The sequence below is a fragment of the Kogia breviceps genome, chromosome 16 (assembly GCF_026419965.1).
Source record: "Kogia breviceps isolate mKogBre1 chromosome 16, mKogBre1 haplotype 1, whole genome shotgun sequence".
In the NCBI taxonomy this organism is placed as follows: Eukaryota; Metazoa; Chordata; class Mammalia; order Artiodactyla; family Physeteridae; genus Kogia; species Kogia breviceps.
Window position 1 is genome coordinate 2,144,582 of NC_081325.1, and position 12,825 is coordinate 2,157,406.

At 43.2% G+C, this 12,825-nt stretch overlaps 1 protein-coding gene across 9 annotated transcripts in view; it reads left to right on the forward strand.

The window, feature by feature from the left end:
- The window catches only part of LOC131743081 (zinc finger MYM-type protein 2), a 94,277-nt gene extending 84,498 nt beyond the window's left edge, over positions 1-9,779 (forward strand). For 6 of the 9 annotated variants that reach the window (XM_059041502.2, XM_067016397.1, XM_067016390.1 and 3 more), the window contains 4 exons: positions 201-315; positions 932-1,183; positions 1,471-1,591; positions 2,873-3,752. In XM_059041502.2, coding sequence (XP_058897485.1) covers positions 201-315; positions 932-1,183; positions 1,471-1,591; positions 2,873-3,065 — 681 coding nt within the window. In that variant the 3' untranslated portion in view covers positions 3,066-3,752. Of the gene's footprint in view, positions 1-200; positions 316-931; positions 1,184-1,470; positions 1,592-1,893; positions 2,634-2,872; positions 3,753-9,727 lie in introns of those variants that run through there. The other 3 variants (XM_067016393.1, XM_067016394.1, XM_067016392.1) reach the window with 3 other exon arrangements.
- Positions 9,780-12,825: the final 3,046 nt, after the last annotated feature.

The following is a 12,825-nucleotide window of genomic DNA, read 5'->3' on the forward strand; positions in this document are numbered from 1 at the left end:
GGTAACTTATGTTTACTTGATTTCCAGATATACAGATACAGGCGATCATCTCGTATTAGTATGCTAATAAAGACAAGGACGTAAGACGTTTATTTTTTCCTTAGGAAATAGAGTGTAAGTGGTCTGTAACTAGTTCATATAAATCTTACATAAATGTTAAATCCTTCAAGTTTTGTTTTGTTTTTGTTTTTGTTTTGTAGTACTTGTATGGTAGTAATCGAAAAGACAACATATTTATTGATCCAGGATTCCAGACCTTTGAGCAAGAATTGAATAAAATACTCCGAAGTTGGCAACCAAGCATACTTCCAGATGGTAATGGTCCTTTAAATAAAATGTCACCGACTTGCTGCTGGGATTTTCTGTGTTTATAGAAAGTGTACTAAAGATAATTAGGAAATAATTTAATTGAGAGAGTACTTATTCACGGGCGCATCGGCTCGTCTTTTGTTGAAGTAGAAATGAATGTGGTTGATAGCTAGTGTTTATGAAGAACTTTGCAATAAACGTGACCCAGTTTCTCTGGAGTAAGAAACTGGATGTTCATTTCTTAAGCCCTCTAGTTGAGATTTTGATGTAAATTTCTCTAAGAAGCCTCTGTTTTAGATGTATCAAGAAAACTTGTTTGAATGGAGATCACCTATTCTTTTTCAGGATTTCTACAGATTTAAAATTCCCTTCTGACCATGGTCTGCTTGTCCTCTGGAAGGCCAGGAGCAGACTCCAGGGGTGCTAGTTGTGTAGTGTGTGGTGTTCCCCGGCTCTGTGTTGTCTCAGAGCCACATAGGTGATTCTGAAATTAATTCCAGTTGATCTGGAGTGAATGGAGGATTGGAATAGGTTTGTTCTTGAGTTAACTTTTATCTGTTTCTAGCTGGTTACGTGAAAACCGTTGATTGTAATTCTTTAAAAATCTTTCTCTCTATTTAAGGGTCAATATTTTCTCGCGTTGAAGAAGATTATCTCTGGAGGATAAAACAGCTAGGATCACACTCTCCAGTAGCTCTTCTGAATACCCTGTTCTACTTTAACACTAAGTATTTTGGCCTGAAAACAGTGGAACAGCACTTAAGGCTTTCCTTTGGCACTGTGTTTAGGCATTGGAAAAAAAACCCTTTAACCATGGAAAATAAAGCATGTCTTCGATACCAAGTGTCTTCCTTATGTGGAACAGATAATGAAGGTAGCGTAACAGCTTTTCATTTTGGGATTGTCGGCAGGGGCTGCCACTCTTTGCCTTACGACCACCCGGGTCACTTGTTACGAGCCTAAGGACTGTCATCTTCAAAGATAAGACAACCTATGTTGTCTTACAATTAGGAATTACCGGCTCTGAATCACAGTGTAGAGCTCTGAAGCACACCTGGTCCCTTTCTTTGGTGTGAGAGATACTGGGGGTGATCAGAGCGAATAGTGTCACCTGTCTTCAAGGCTGGTCTTAGAAAGTTTATGTAATTTTTATTTCTTAAGATAAAATTACTACTGGAAAAAGAAAACATGAAGATGATGAGCCAGTATTTGAACAAATTGAAAATACAGCCAATCCTTCTAGATGTCCTGTGAAAATGTTTGAATGCTACTTGTCTAAAAGGTAAGTGTTAATGACATTTGATTTTTTAAAAATGGTAGTAACAGTTAGTTGCTGTGAATTTATCACTACCAAGAGGTGACATTGTTTTCCTCGGTCCCTTTTTTTAGATTTCTCTGTTTTCTCACTTACGAAGTCCTTTCAGTTATAACGTTTTTAGTCCTGTTATTATAAAGTACCCAGCTTATACTTAACGTTTTAAGCACGTGTTAAGAAATCGCTCTCTACTAACGAAATGACTGCTGTTGTAGAGGGTCAGACAGTACATGTCTTAGGCTTTTTGGGCTGTGGTGTCTCTGTTGCAGCCAGCTCTTCTGTGGCAAGCAGAGAGCAGTCCTCGCTGGGCCTGGGTCCCAGTGACGCCCTGGTGAGAAGGTGGAGAGAAGGCGAGTCCATGGTTCTGGAGGGAGATCCCTGAGGTGTCTGCAGGGCGCGGCGTCTTCTCAGGGCCCTGCGCGTTCCAACTGCACCACTGCTTTCCCCCACGGGTACCAACAGGCGTTTAAAATATTTTAAACCAGTGAAATTTTTGGAGACCACAAATTATGTTATGCTTGTTCATTATTTTAAGTATGCACTCTGTAATTTTTAAAAGGCAAGCGTGAACTCAGAATGTATTTTCTTATGTAAACAGTTTTGTAAATTGTTTTTATAAATTTTTCCAGGTTAACTCTCAAGAACCATAAAAGCAGTAATGTCACCTATAGGATGATTATTTTTAATAATTAATATTTCTGACGATAGTTTGGGTGGCCCTGCACCAGTATCTGGATCTTCCAATGGTAGTAACTATTTATTAGTTGGAAATTCCTATCTCAGTATTATCTTATTTTAAAAATTATTTCTTTTGTGTAACGCTGTTGAAGTATTTTTATTTTATGTGCTATACCGTATTTCATCAATTCTAAGACACATTTCTCACATTTTATACTGTCTCTGAAACTGGGATGCATATTATAATTGATGCATCTTGCAATTACAATTGGCAGTGCTTTACTTGTTTAATGGCAATATTAAAATAATGATTAAAAATAATGTTTCTATCGATGGTGTCTTGGATTCAGTCAAATACCGAATTTAAATCATAGTGGGAAAATAATCTTTTAGTGTAGAAATGAGCTTTCAGAATATCTCAGTGACAGAATATTTAACGTAGGTGGTTACGCATGTGGTCTGCCATGTAATGTGGTTCATGGTAGCAGAATTATTCTTGAAAGAAAAGAAGGAAGTTGTGAGGAATTTCGTGTACATACTGTGACATGGACTTTCTCCTTTCTCCTGAAGTCCACAGAATCTTAATCAGAGAATGGATGTTTTCTATTTGCAACCAGAACGCTCTAGCTCTGCAGACAGCCCTGTCTGGTACACGTCTGCTTCGCTGGACCGAAACACCTTGGAAAATATGCTCGTACGGGTTCTTTTAGTAAAAGATATTTATGATAAAGACAATTATGAACTGGACGAAGACACAGAGTAAAAAGGAACGTTTTAGAAGCAATCGGGAGGAAACAGCATTAGATAGTCACGCTGCTAGATCTTTACTATGGAAAACATTTCAAGTTTACGCCTTCTGTTTCGAGTTTTGTAGCAGTGTACCCACACTGGGTATTACCTTGTAAATAATCTGTGAGTGAAAGTTGCCATTATTCTATGTAGTGGTTTTAGGATACTTACAAATACATTCAGATTCTTTTTTTTTTATTATTATTTATTTGATTAGGTATGTTTGTAACTTTTTACATTACAAGATATGAATGAGAATGTGCCATGTATAATTTTTTCTTGTAGTAAGAAACACCCATATTGCACAACTGTGCTCTTGCAAAGCTTCCTGCAAAGGGGGCTCTTCTGCTGGCTTCTTGACAAGATGGTTGTGTGTGCGGAGCACCTACTAAAAGTTCAGAACTTGCAGAGTGTCTTGCAGAATTTTTAAAATAAACTGTAAACTGATAGGCTGGGGTTTTTGTTTTGTTTTTTTTTGCGGGGGTTTTGTTTGTTTGTTTTATGCTTTAGTTACTGAAGCCTTACCAGGTTATGTAGAGAGATACCATCTTCTGTACCAAAAATAGACAAGAATATGCTGTCAATACTGGTGTACTGTAATGTGAATCTATACTGGTGAACAGAACTTTTTGTTCCCCTTATTAAAACCTTAGTGTCCTTTTCTCATTTGTGGCTTTCTGCATCACCCCAAACAATGATAATTATGTATATATACTTACATATGTGTGTGTGTATATATATGTACATATGTGTATACACACACATATATAAAGAATGATGTTGATAACATGATCATGGAGACATTTTCTTTGCAAAAGTGATGAAAATATAAAATTCTGTTTTCTGTGTCAACCCTAAGTATCCCAAATCCCCTTCATTTATAAGCGTTAAGCGTTTGGTTTTTCTCTCCCCTCGAAGATACCGGTCATGTTTCCATCCCCGGGTGGGACTCCACAGCTTCACCACCTTTATGAGAATTCTTGTGCCTGCCCTCAAATATGGCTGACGCACACGCTGGGTGTTTGAAAACGCCACTCCTGAGACTTGTTCCGGAAAGTCGAGCTAGTTTAAGTACGATAGCACCCGTTTCACTATGAGGGTAGCAGGGCAGTGACTCACGGTTCAGACTGATGGATAAAAGTGTATCTCGAAGGGAATTAGGCTCGATGTTAGATTGTTTGGCTTTTACATTTTAATTACTTCTTACAGAAGGTTGCATTAAAAAACTTGGTACTTCTGCATAGCGATTTATCCATTCAGACCTTTTCTTTTCGAACAAGAAGTTTACGTAAAATCCTCCCTTCTAAAGACCGAGAAAGTGCCAGCTGCAGCTCACGAGGAAACCCTTTGGCTGACTTCACAGAGCTTGAGTGTGATCGTGTAGTCGTGTTTCCCTCGGTCACCACGGCGATGTTCGTTATTACAGCTGTTCGGGGGAGATCGGGCTGTTATCCACAGCGGTTAAGCAATGTCTGCACATCCCTTAAATACTTCTCTCTTCCTTGGGATAAATGTTAGCTTTCAGAAGAAATCTCCTCATTTATGATTCGGGAAATTTCACGAGTATGATCAGCTGTATATTTAAGCAATAATTAACAAATATTTTTGGCATAAAAATTACTTTATAATGTTCTAACTTGTTTTATAAGTTTGAATAACGTTTCTGTCCCTTGATTGATTTTGTATTTCTGGATTTGATAATCGGACTGACAGTAGCAAATCTCATACACATAAATAGGTATAGGTTGCTTGTTGTCTGTTTAATGAAGTAGTTAACATATTTAAAATATACAATACAAAAAATTTCTCATCCTCACCTTTTTCCAGAACTACTGCTTTAAGCACTTTTCATATAAACGCATATTGTTGATTAAAGGTGATTAATCCTAACCATCTTTTCTTTGAACTGGTGCTATATTCCATCAAGAGCAATAAAGTTTTCCCCAAATGTCACTTAATGTATATTTTACCAAATAGCCTACATTTCTGCTATGATCCCACTATTAATAGCACCTTGTCTTGCTATTTTCATTTCCTTTATTGTACCTTTTGGCTTTTCTAAACAGAAGTGTCTACAGAGTTTTGATACCGATACGATTAAGGATGTAGAGCTCTTGTCTTTGTCTCGATCGCAATCCAGGATTGGTTAACTTGACTCTCGGGGTGGGGGGGAGAAAAAAATAATACTATTTTATGAGAATTGTTTGTTCTGTGAAACTTGCTTCATCTAGAATATGTTTCGTTAGTTCCTGGATCTCCTTAGTTTGTGTGGTCCTAGATGACTGCTGAGAAAAGGATAGTGAAATGATAGTTTCTTTCTGCTTCTTAGTGATTTCTGATGACGGCGTCCTGTAAATATAATACTGTTGCCTTTAGACGTCTGTTGGAGATGCTATATTTTTCTGTTCTGAAGATTTTGCCATTTAAAATGAATCAATACAAAAGTTTTTATCCATATTGAGAAAAGTGAACTTCCCATGCAAAATTGAATCTTCATTAACACTTGGCTTTTTCTTTCTTTTTTTTTTTTTAAGACTTTTAACTGTATTGGGTAATGTAAGATATTAAAGGACTTTTCTAGGCAAGAAGCTCAACTCTTCTTTTGGCCATAAAGAGACTTTTTGTTTGATTAGTAGTTCATGTTTCTTTCTCTCCTGCTGCGTGGAGTTGTTGCCCGTGGATCGCACGCAGCGAGATAGGGCGAGGGTGCGTGTTGCGCTGGGCGTTCAGACTCGCGCCGCCGTTTGCCGATGGGCTTTCCCGCTGTCCCGGCGACTGCTTTGTGGTTGCGGTGGGTAGGAGTGCACCGTGCTAGGGCCCCAGTAACGCAGAGGTGATAGCATTGCACAGTTTGGGTCTGTACCACTCTAATATTAATCGGCCCGTTTAGTCTGAGGTCTTAAATGTCTTGCAGTCTTAAATCACTATGAAAATTTACGCTTTTGTTTTGCCAGTTATTTCCAAAATGTATTGTTATACGCATATCACTTATGTTCTGGGTGGACCCTGCCTGTAGGACCGTCTCCTTACCCCCTCAAACAACGCAGTCATGAAAGTGTGCATGAAAATGTTTTTAGAGAATAAATTTCTTTAACTAAATTACAGTACTGTTGAATTTTCCCCCTTAATAAGCCCCTTACTCATTTTGAGAGAAGTTCTTTGGATTTTAGTTTTTCCATTCTACCGTGTTCTTAGGAACAGACCATTGTTAATGTTGTTTTCCTGTATTAAGTTCTTTTTTTGTCGTTTCAGGGTATATCATGCTTGAAAATGATACCACTTAACAAAACCTTAGAAATTCAGAAGTTGATGACCAGCACAGGTTAATTGTGTCAGTCTGGGTCTGAGAGTAGAAACACTTAAAATGCTGTCTCAACTTGTACTTTTTTTTCCTCTGTACTTAGAAGCTAGGTACCCCAAAGTACCTAGAGGGTATTTACTTAGAGGGGTACCCCAGATAAGTTGCTGTGATCCCCTGCCTTATAATGAACGAACTGGACAAGAGAAAGTTGTTTTTAATATCTGGACATACAATGTCCTAATTAATTACTGAGTTAAACAATCCATGAATTTAGACCTTTTGAGAAAAAAGAACCAAAGAGAAACTGAGATTTAATCTGTAAATAAAGTATGTATTAGGAATAGAACCGGAGGGGGTCCACAGATGCTGTGGGTATACCAACGGAGGTCGTTGTATCGTTGGATAACTCCTCAGAGGTGAACTCAGCACATGAAAATTCACTATCCCCAAACCCAAACAACTCTTGTTTCATATTTCCCCTGTGCTAAAGAGCTACTGCCAACCGTGGTAGTTAGGGAGGGAGAGAAAGTAAAAGATTAAGACAGCAGTGTTCCAAAGCTTACAGTTATGAGGGTGAACAAGATATACTTGTATGGTTATTTAAGTTCTAGGGAACGTGTAGGGAATGTATCCATAATAGTTGAAAACTGACAAGATTGTGGACACTCAGAAATATACCCTAAAAGGCTATTATGGTCTAGACTAGTTTTCATAGAATTAGCACCACTTGTGGTTTATTTAGATTCCTGTAACCTTGACATTGCTTGTGGCTCTGTAAGAAATGGTCAGTGGAGCAATTTCTGGTTATTTTAACGGTTCCATTTTGGTGGTATCAGCCCTCACCTCTGGCTTTCAGACTAACTTGTAATAGCACCCAAAGGGAGCACCCAAAGGGGTCGCTAGACCATGAGTTAGAGATAATACTGAAAAGTATGAAACCACATCGAATTAAGATAATTCAGCTTCTAGGTTATGTGATCTGGATGGAACATACGAGGTCCAATACATTACAGAAAGTTAAGAGAACTTCAGCCACTGAGGGTTTATTTCATGGCAATTGCTTTTGAAAGAAATAGAATCTCAGATTTTTTCAAGTCACCGGTGTGCTGCTCATAACCTCGTGAGCAAGATGAAACGTCTCCCTTTTGATTACGTACTTGTACTTCTAAACTGCCGTCAGCAGATGGCAATGGTGTACAGCACCAGGCTTCAGTTGCTTTTTTGTCTCTGTTTATACGACTGTAAGTATACTGTAGTCCCTTAGCAGAAATTCTTGGGGGTTTAGAGTTCAGAATTTTCTTTTTCAAAAATAACGTGTGCTTGTAGGTTACATAGGACCCTCAGTGAGCTGAGCTCGGGGCAACACCCTGTAATCAGTATCTCCTCAACGATAAATCAGGTATCGACAGTGACGGGGTGAGTGGCGTGCGGCCACAGAAAGCTTTGCGTGGCTTAGTTCGGCTTTGGTCACAAGCACAAAAAGCTAGACTTTCAAACTTCTTGGATCTCAGACTTGCTGATGAGGAATTGCAAGCCTGCAGTAAAACTAGTGGCAGATCTAGTATTTTCCTTCAATAAAACATTAGTATTTTTTTCTCTTGTATCGCTTAGTTTGGGTAGAGGTAACTGAAGGCTTACTGTAAAATTTGCCTATTCAGTTTAAGGGAAAATGCGAGGAATGCTTAGAACAGGCATAAATACAATGGCAGTTATAGAACCATAATTGAATGCTGAAACTTAAGAACAACTGCTTTCTTTTACTTTCCTTTTGGCCTCAGTATCTGTAGCATGACTGTTACACATAAATGTGATAGGCCTTTCTGAGTGGCTGCTGTCGTGTCCTGGAGCCATTGTTTATTCGTTCAACAAACACTCGAGTGATGGTTCTCTCAGGTACCTAAGCCAGGTAGTGGGAGCACAGTGCCTCTCCTCAAAGACTTAGTCTAGTTGGAGAGAAGTGAAAGCGTGATGGAATGTCAGAATGAGATGGGGCCGTGGGCCTTACTGAGCACAGTCACTTGTACAGTGAAATAAATAACACACAGGTCAAGGAACTCATCAAGCCCCTGCTCTTAGCCCAGCTCTCCAGTCCTGACTGCAGGCCAGGTCTCTGTGCTGTGCCCCCTGCTTCCCGTCCTGCAGAGGGAGAGTGGGCGCCGACTGCCTGGATAGGGCAGGGCCGCACCACCGGCCACGGCCACGGCCACGGGCACCATGCTGCAGGAGCGGGTGTTTCACCAGAAGGTAAGGTCACGGGCTGGGGCAAGTGTGCTTCCCTGCTGTGTCCCAAGCACCTGGAGAAGCTCCCAGCGTACACTAGGTGGTCATAAATGTTTGTTGAGTGAATTATTGATTGTAAGTACTTTAAGATTCAAGCACCTTGAAAGTGAACCGTGGGGAGCATGACTCAAGATCCATGAAATAATGCTTGCTCTTTGGTTCGCCTTTGACGCTAGTCTCCTGGGTGCTTCGTGTGTGTCTGTCCTATTTGCCCTGCGTTCGCTGGTGCTGCTTGAGCTCCTGTAATCTTAGGTTCATGACAGCCGAGGGGGTTGGGATGTAGGTCTTGATGATTCGTAGTCGTGATCAAAATAGAAACACTTAAAAATCACTTGTGAAGTTGGTTAAAAATGCAAATTTTGGGGAATTCCCTGGTGGTCCAGTGGTTAAGAAGCCGCCTTGCAATGCAGGGGACACGGGTTCGAGCCCTGGTCCGGGAGGATCCCACATGCTGTGGAGCAGCTAAGCCCGTGCGCCACAACTACTGAGCTTGCGCTCTAGAGCCTTCGAGCCATAGCTACTGAAGCCCGTCCTCCTAGAGCTCGTGCTCCACAAGAGAAGCCACTGCAATGAGAAGCCCGCGCACCGCAATGAAGAGCAGGCCCTGCTCGCCGCAACTAGAGAAAGCCCGCGTGCAGCAATGAAGACCCAACGCTGCCAAACATAAATAAATAAATATATTTTAAAAAATCTGCCACAGACATTTTTTTTTTTAATGAGATAGAATTGAACAGAATAGAACTTAATATGGGCATTTTTCTCATGAAAATTGTTCTGTACTTGGGTACTGAAATATGCTTTTTGGTCAGAGTTTGAAAGACCCCCTGTAGGAAACTCACTGAAAGAAGCCATATACCCATGGAAGGACTCGCTGTTAATGGGAGCGCTCTGTTTTGTTTTCAGTCCCGCTTTCTTAGTTTCACTCACGTCGAGCCGCAGAGAACTGTGAGCACGCAAGCTTTTCGTTTCGCCGTAACTAAGTGGCCGCCCGGCTCATTTGGGATGGACATTTTGTCTGCCTGTTCCCATAAGTTTGAGGCTTTCTTTTCTTCCAGGGTGGCTGTGGGAAGGAGATGAGTAGTTGCTGGAGTGCTTTCTGTGGGAAAGCCCGCGAGGTGGTGTTGATACGGTCTCCAAGTAAACCTCGCTCAGTGGTGCAGCTGTGAGCCCCGTTCAGGTCTCCCCCGGGCCCGAGTGCCCCTTCGCCCGTCGGCTGTCCGCCTCCTGTTCTGGTCTACGCCAGCCATCCGGGAGCCGCGTCCACTGACAGAAGGAATGTTTCGTAAGCATCTACCAAGACCGGAGTAAAGGCTGAGCAGCAGCAGAGTTCTGGAAGGTAGGCGATGGACTTGGGGGCCACGAAGAGCTGCCCCTGGAGCGGGTGCCCTGCCTGCAGCTCGCCCGCTGCTCTGTCCACCCACTGTTTCTCCTCAGTTACTTTCAGAGCTTTTCCGCTCTCCTCAGATCTGACACTTTCCCCCATACTGAAGCTCAGGGGTCAGCAAACTCATGTAAAGGACCAGAGAGTCAATAATTTAGGCGACGTGAAGCATGGTAGGTGGGCACTTGCAAGAGAAAACACATTTCCACAGATTTTTTTACGGACCCAATTCGGAATACAGTAATTGAGTATACAACGCTTCCTAATACACAGCTGCAGTGAGGAGGATGGAAGGTTTCACGTCATCAGAGTTGATTGGAAAAGTGCATCTCTTAGCTTTTAGTATTTCACCTTTGAAAAAGTGTTTTCAAACCTAAGTACGGCCGCGTGTTGCTCTCAGTCCGTGAGCACAGGGTTTTAATCTAGCACGTTTCTCACTTGGGAGGCGTTTGTTCGACTTCCTAGATTTTGATACTTGATGTTTGCCTCTTAGCAAGTCATCATGTTGCAGATTCATCGCTTCCAACTGAAAATCAGAGGGGATCTCCTCAGTTGCAAAAGCTAAATAGAACTTGAAATACGGAATTTTCCTTTACTATTGCAGTGGTCTTTGAAAAGCACTGCTGGAACTGTCGTTTGAGCTCGGGAAATATGCCTGCTCTACGCGTGTGGGAAACGTGGGGGAACCGAGATGCTGCTGCTTCCGCTTGGGACAGCCTGAGAAGTGACGTTTCGTGGGGTTCAGGCAGCGTTCGTTGCTGGAAGTAACTGCAGTGTGTTTTGTGTGCTAGCGCTGCTTTGGAGAACACTGTGTGGATGTGGTGCATTTGCACTGGTGAGGAGAAAAACCAAAACCTGCCCTGGGGGCGCAGGGCGGTACACCCAGCGCTCGAACTTCATCGAGCCCGCAACAACAGCTGATGTCCCGTGACAGTGGTCGGGTGCCGTCCTGCCCGTTCAGCCCGGGGGCCGCCAGCACTGATGGCGGGAGAGTCCCCGCGAGGGGCTTGCCCTGCCACCTCTGGCTCAGTGTTCACCTCAGGGCCTGCTGGTGAGCGGATAACCCCCTGAACACTTCCATGTCAACCACGGCGGCTTCTACTCCACGCGCGTTTTTGCACCGTCGGTCACATCGTCCCAGGTGCCGCTTTCAGGTTTTCCTGAGTGAGTGTTGCGTCAGCTTGTTTGGAGATAATTCTTGTCCGTAGTTGTGTCACCTACAGACAAATCATGGAGGCCAGTCTGCAGTCCCTTCAGACTTGGCGTTGACTTCTTGGAGAGACAGCTAAGCAATTTGGGTAAAAAATCTTTTCACTCTTCAAGAGCTGAGGCAAAGCACTTGAAAACACTTGCCTCATTTTTCAATTTTTGACTCTTCAACTCGGAGCTACTCTTTTTGCCAAAAGGCCGAGCTTGTTTTCTCTGGATACATTTCTTCGGCTGCTGCAATCAGATGATTTGATTTGATCCATAAACGCGCACCTGGCTGACCGATGAGCCGCTTGGAAACACTTTGGTTGCAGCCTCGTTCGAACGTTTACGTTTTGTGAGGAAATCCCGCTGGAATGAGGTATTCCATCTTGCGTTTTCTAGCTTTCTGACCGTCGCTCTCCCGTAAGTTGGAAACGCTAGGATGGAGCCCCAGTCTGGTCGTGTTGTGCATACTGCGTTCCTTCAGCGTAGCTGGGGGGGTCTTTGCAAAAGCAGCGCGACACGCGCCCTGTAATTCAATGACAGCAATGCAGCATGACATTTGGAGAACATATTGTTTCAACGTGGTGGGTTTGCACTGGTAAAAAATAAATAGGTGACACGGGGGCACGAGCAATGGAGGCAGCGCATGAAGCGCCGCGTGCCCGCCGCCGGAGCGCCCTGTGCGTCTGAGCTGCCCCGGGCGACACGCAGCTGCAAAGGCACGGCTGTGTTCCGGTGAGGCTTTCGTCGTGGACACGGACATTTACGTTTCTTATGTTACGAAATCTTTTAAGTTAATTTCCGAACCATTAAGAAATGTACAGGAGTCATCGTTGGCTGGTGTGCTGCGCAGAGACAGGCGGCGGGGAGGTGTGCCGCGTTGCTTGGCCTGCCTCTTACTTCAGCGGCAAACACGAGAGGCGTCCGAGGCGGCAGCCGTCTCTGTGGGGCCCCATCACAGTCGCCTACAGCACGTGGGCCTCTCCTGCCGCCTGCGGTCCCTTGTAGGGCTTGTCTTTCACAATCCTCTGAAATACCCCTCACGCTGGGGCAGAATTCCTCAGCGTTGCCGGGCCTCACGGTCCTTAACTCCTGCTTTCTCGTAAATGTTGAGAAGTTTAATGTCCGTCATCCCGCTAGGCGAGCTCCTCGTGTCACCAGGACCCGTGGAGACTCGGAGGCCTCGTGTTACTAGCCAGTCAGCAGCTGCAGGTCACTGCCTCTTTCTGAAATGCCTTTTCAGACTTAGTTTCCTGTGTTCTACGGTCTCCTGATTCTTCTGCTTCGTATAACGCCTCTTGTTGGTGTTTTGATAACATCCCCCTTGTCCTCTGACCTCTAAAAGCTGGGGCGTCTGTTTTATTAACTGAGCCCTCTGGGCTCTCGTGTGGGCTCAGCGGCTCTAAGTGCCGTCGATACACTATGGACTTCATCACGTGTGAAAAGAAACCTATCCAAACTGAGGAAGAAAGGGAAGAATGGCTTTATTTTGCTCTAGTACTTTAGCTGCATTGACTCAGTTGATACAACCGCCCTGAAAGCCAGACTTTCACGATCTGTAAAAGGCCAGGTGGGAAC